At 34.7% G+C, this 5809-nt stretch overlaps 1 protein-coding gene across 9 annotated transcripts in view; it reads left to right on the plus strand.

The window, feature by feature from the left end:
- LOC108747664 (disks large homolog 4) overlaps window positions 1-5809 on the plus strand; it is a 333352-nt gene that overhangs the window by 246393 nt on the left and 81150 nt on the right. For all 9 annotated transcript variants that reach the window (XM_018485269.1, XM_018485270.1, XM_018485272.1 and 6 more), the window contains 2 exons: window positions 1063-1338; window positions 4069-4281. In XM_018485269.1, the coding sequence (XP_018340771.1) occupies window positions 1063-1338; window positions 4069-4281 (489 nt within the window). The remainder of the gene's footprint in view (window positions 1-1062; window positions 1339-4068; window positions 4282-5809) is intronic.

Below are 5809 nucleotides of genomic sequence, written 5' to 3' on the forward strand. Positions count from 1 at the left end.
AGATATCAATATTACAAGATATTTCACTTAACTGCGTCAGTTGAGCGAAACATCGAAAAACCATTCTAGCTTTCTCCGAGGTATATTGCCTATAGAAATTTTCCATTATCCTGCATGCCACATGCGACACAAACAAATACATCCTTCCAATGAAAACTATAGAAATATAGCGATTCGATGTACGACGCGCGTCAGCTGATGTCGAGAGTTTAAACGACGATCTTTCGTTCTCGCAATAACTGACCGTCATTGATCGAGACACTGCACGATCTAATCTGCTCTCTCATATAAGGTCTTAGAATCAATTAATCGTTTAACCTTTCTCTGCCATGCAGAGGTTTAAATCATCTCGTGCAATTATGGAATTTTGGGTTTTGCGTCATCAACATCGTCATTGACTCTCTCGTCAGAAAAATTTAATCTTTTATCGAGATCAGATGTTTCTTCGAAGTTCCTTTATATAATTCTCATAATATCTACACTTATCCCTTGTACTTGTGATCACCTTTCGATTTTGATTGTCACTTATCGCCTAGTGTTCCACTGAAGATCGATTACTCTCCAGCTGAAAGATCGCAAAAAGATTATCAGATTTGACTCTCTTACCCGAGATATCTTTCTAAAAACCAGGAGACTCGCAGACTTCCTTTACACAAACGAGTCATCAAATGTTCTGCGTGCCAGAGAGATTTGGTTAAAAAGTCGTAGCAACATATTTGTGATCCGTGCCTAATTCTAACACTATTTAAAAAATTTAGAACTCCTTAATACCCGTTTTCGCAATTTAAAAAAACAGATTAACTTTAATCTCGGTTCAACTTACTTTTCATCTTTTTCCAGTTCTAAAAATTAGAAAAAGATGAAGAATAAGTTGAACCGAGATTAAAATTAATCTACGTTGGCGGAAACAGGCATAAATGAGGATAAATAAAATTTATATACCGAAAATGTATTATACAAATATAAAAGTTGCGGAGAGAGAGAGAGAGAGAGAGAGAGAGAGAGAGAGAGAGAGAGAGAGAGAATGAAGATAATACTAAGCGCGCATGTTTATGTTTTCAGGTGAACGGCGACGATGAGTGGGACTACGAGGACATTATTTTGGAGCGGGGCGGGGCGGGCCTAGGTTTCAGCATTGCCGGCGGCACAGACAATCCCCATTATGGCAACGACACCGCCATTTACATCACTAAGCTTATACCGGGCGGCGCCGCGTCCGCGGACGGTCGGCTACGTGTCAACGACACGATACTGCAGGTGAACGACGTGTCCGTTGTCGACGTACCGCATGCGGCCGCCGTAGACGCACTCAAGCGGGCTGGCAACACCGTCAAACTGGTAAGCTTCACCCTCTACTCTCCAATCTCGGTGCACCGATACAAGCCCGTTTACAGGTTACTTGTTCCTATCGCAGCAGATTGCTTTGTTGCATTGACGTGCCTTTACAAGCTCGGTATCAAGTAATAATTTAACACAACATGCATTCGTGTCGACAAGGTAACGTTTTAATTTTTAAAAAATTAGTTAGTTAAAAAGTTAATTATTTCACTTTTCGTAGCCAGACATGCAAATTTGACCCCAAAAAAACTTTTAAGGTTATATCTGCAAATTCTTATTTCAAAATAAGACTCGACATGCCATTTACCTGGAAATTTAAGATGACCAGCGCGTCAATATGCGTGTATGTAGCTGTTCACGTAATATCGTTTTTGCGTTGGCATCATTTTAACGTCAATGAAATATTACACTATTTTTTCTGAAAATACCAAATCTGTAGGGTATGGAAGTAAATTTTTTATTAAAAAAAAAATTAAAAATATTTTTTTTTTTTTATATTTATTTCTCAAAAAACGTATACGCCATTGTTTTAATTTAGGTTAAAATTAAAATCTTTACAAAGCCACTGTATTTCTACGTTCTACAATATTTAAAGTATATTCAGCAATTTTTTTTCACTCCAAAGAACAAAAACTATGAATGCAGCAACTGATTAAATACGCACAGGGGGCATTTTGCAAAACTTTCGAGAAGTACGATCACAAACGGTTAAGAAAATACAAATATCTTTTTGATTTGTCGATAATAAAAAATGAAGAAGAATGATAAAATTCGGATCAAAACATTGTAAAGGAAGATCCAACTAACTAATGACACATTAACTAACATTCTAACTGACACATTAAAGATGCTGGGTACGGTACCCTGAGCAAACTGATGTATGCAAATCTCAAATTCGAATTTAATTGAATCGTATCCGCAGTGCAACGGCAACACATTGTTACTCTGATCACATGGCATATCATATGCACATCTCAAGTGCGCAGATTTAATTGCGCGACGAATGTGTCGGAATATTGAATTGCAAATGTACTGTAATGCGTATGCTTTCTGCTGTTAAACTCACCTGCGTATGCATATTCAATTTCTCCGTTACCTACCAATAGTTACTAGTCGAATGTTTAATGAACTGTATATTAAGCAATGTCGTTATCAGTGTTTATTTATATGCAACCTAATTTGTTGAAAATTAAGATTAAAACGATATTTCATGCACCGTTTGTTAAACTCATTGATGTTCAAATCGATAATATTTTCATTGCTTTCGTTATTATGCTGCTTTCTGCCTCGAACTTCCCATTTTTTCATCGAAATATCTGCGATCTTTTCAGTTTAACGGCGACATTTCGAGTCCCAGAAAGTTCCGCGGGATTGACGGTCTTCTCCGAGTTCCATATTTGTCATAAAGACACGTCGAATATCTTCGGCTTATGTCTAAGAAAAGTCCCGAAGCGACTATCATTCACCCGGGCCTTCCGAAATTCCTGTAGCTCGGCAAAGTCAAGGGATGAGGGAAAGTTTCGATGGGATCGTTCGTTACATGCCTCTCGGATATACATTAATGTCAGTCTTAAAAAAAAAAACTCCCAGACAGATTGTCGTATCTTCCTTTTCCAGGGAAGAAGGCCGATGTTGAACATAAAGACCGCGAAGATAGTTAAGAAAACTTAACCAATTGAATACTTTTCTGAAAGATAGATAGTTTTTAAAAAAATTTGGATAAATAGTATTAGCTCGAAATTATTTCGGAAGAAAACAACTTTTTCGAAGATTGTCAGTAATGTTTTTAAGGTAGTTGAGAGGTGATATGAATCAACACGTTATTAACCTTCCCAGGCTGGGAATAACAATAAGGAAGACATAAAAACTTTATGGCCGAACCATTCTAGATATTATTATTCTGACATGAAGTCGCAGCTATCCATCCTTGCACACAAACGCATCTTTAGGATAGGAATACGATCACAAGCAATTTCGATTTTACAATTTTGATTTATGGACGACTCGCAATTTAATTTAATTTAAGATTAAATGAAATACTGCATCAGATGCGAATTTTTATCCAATAGAAGTCGTTATATTTCATTTACTAAATTAATACAATTTAAAAATGAACATGTAATTGAAATAACGCTTTATTTGTACAAATATTAAAAACATTTACTAAAAATTACGTTATTTTTTTTTGTTTATCAAATTGCTTTTATTTTATATAATTATTTTATAGAATCAATAATTATAAATGATAACAGGAAAGATACTTTTTTGCATATTTTGATTTTAATAAATATTTTAAATATTTGCGTCATGATGAAGTGTATCAATCGGCAATCAAAACATCTTTCAATGCTTTCCCTGTGTAAAGTTTAATTAACCACTTTAGTAACGATATAAACGGATCCTTAAGGAGAATGACGCCGAGCAGGAACAAATCCACTTTATAAATCTCACCGAGTAAACGAGACTAGTTTGAAAGAGGATATATCTCTCCGATCAGCTATCGGGCGGGCATTTAATTACGTGGAGATTCATTGTTACACCGGGAATGAAAAAGCGCGCGAAAAAGCTTTTTCTTTTGAACGCTCTTCAGAGATGAAAGCGACGTCGCTTAAAATTTGAACTTTGTAGAATTTTACTCGTTGATCAGGCATTCGCGATGCCTTCATTCAAGAGCCTCCCCCCTTCTTTCCTATATTTCAATTAACGTTTTGTTCGCCCATTGATTTTCAGTATGTACGCCGACGGAAACACACGCAGTTGATGGAGATCGAGCTGATCAAGGGTAACAAGGGTCTTGGCTTCAGCATCGCCGGTGGTATCGGCAATCAACATATACCAGGTGACAATGGAATTTACGTGACCAAAATCATGGACGGCGGGGCCGCCCAAGTGGATGGTCGCCTCGTTGTCGGCGATAAATTGGTAGCCGTCAGGAATGCTCTGGTAAGTAAACATACATACATACATATTGCATATCAAGTTTGGCTTTTGCATCATGTTTATTTCATCGAAATATCGGCGTAATAAGCTTAATGGAGATGATATCGTATCTTTTTATGGATTACATTATGATTATAAAGACAAGACAGATGTTGAATTGCACGTAACATTGCACAATAAATATTTCAAAGTCAAAGCGTTGTAAGCGACGTCTATAAACGTCGAAAAACATGATCATTTGTAACCGAAGTGTGACACGTATTCATAGAAAAATGAGACTGTGATTATTTTTTCATTCTAACAAAGAGCAATTGCGGAACTATCTATTGGCAATATTTCTTTCTTCTCTTTTCCTCTCTTGAAAAGATAAACATAATATAGATAGATCGTATTTTTTCAGGCTCACCCATAATTGATCACGATCCTATCTCGCGATAACAATCGTTTTACAAATGAGACTCTTTATAACGCATATTTGTTACACATTATACATATATCATTTATTAAATTACTTTTAAAGGACTTTTTTTAGCAATAACTAAAAAAACGTGATTGTCATGTTATTACTTTGAATAAGTTAAATATTACCTTATTAATCATTAAAAGTAAACTTAAACAATAATGAGTTGTACAAAATTGATATACGAATAAATCAAATAAGAAAATGCCAAATACAGTTAATTATATAAACTATGCAATTACTATTGGATTTGAAACTGAATTTAAGTTGTAATAATATTACAAATTAAATTAATTGATTTGATAATAATGTTATTAACACTTTAAAATATTGTCGCGAAAATTAAATGTCTTTACTTTATTTGACGTTTTTCTATTTATTTGAAGAACTAGCTTGATAAAAAAATCATCAAAATCGTCACACCTTACAAAAGCTAATTTTTTAAGAAGTATGAAAAATGACAAATATAACATTTACTCATGTTAAGAATATATATATCTTTCGCCAATACTATTTAATTAGTTAATAATTTTTTATCAAGTAGTGAAATATCTCCTCCTTTTTTTTGCGAAACTTAATTTTTTTAGTTACATCACTTTTAAAGTAAGGGAACGACATGTTAAGTGGAATAAAATATTATACTGTATTACTCGTATAAAACATCTACACTGCGAGAAAGTTTTGGGACGTTGTCGTAAATTGGGAAAATTTTCATGCCGATCTTACAAAAGAGGATCCCGTCTTTATAATCTTCAAAATTTTATGGTAACGATAAATGGAATTTATACTAAGTTTCATGGAATCGCACGAAATATCGAGAATATATAAAGATAAGGCTTTTGACTGCTCTTCTTCGATGACGTTTGAATACGTTCTTATCACGAATCTTCTTCGATTTCAGAATACAATTCAAAACACAAATAAAAGAGCATTCTCCATTTCGAAAGCGCAGAAAATAAATTTGCGATCGGAAAACGCATATACTATAAATTGCCATAAAAAAGAGAGTTATGTCTACGCTCCAACAAGTCTGGAGAGAGAGAGAGAGAGAGAGAGAGAGAGAGAGAGAGA

Source organism: Trachymyrmex septentrionalis, unplaced genomic scaffold (genome assembly GCF_001594115.1).
Source record: "Trachymyrmex septentrionalis isolate Tsep2-gDNA-1 unplaced genomic scaffold, Tsep1.0 scaffold20, whole genome shotgun sequence".
Taxonomy (NCBI): domain Eukaryota; kingdom Metazoa; phylum Arthropoda; class Insecta; order Hymenoptera; family Formicidae; genus Trachymyrmex; species Trachymyrmex septentrionalis.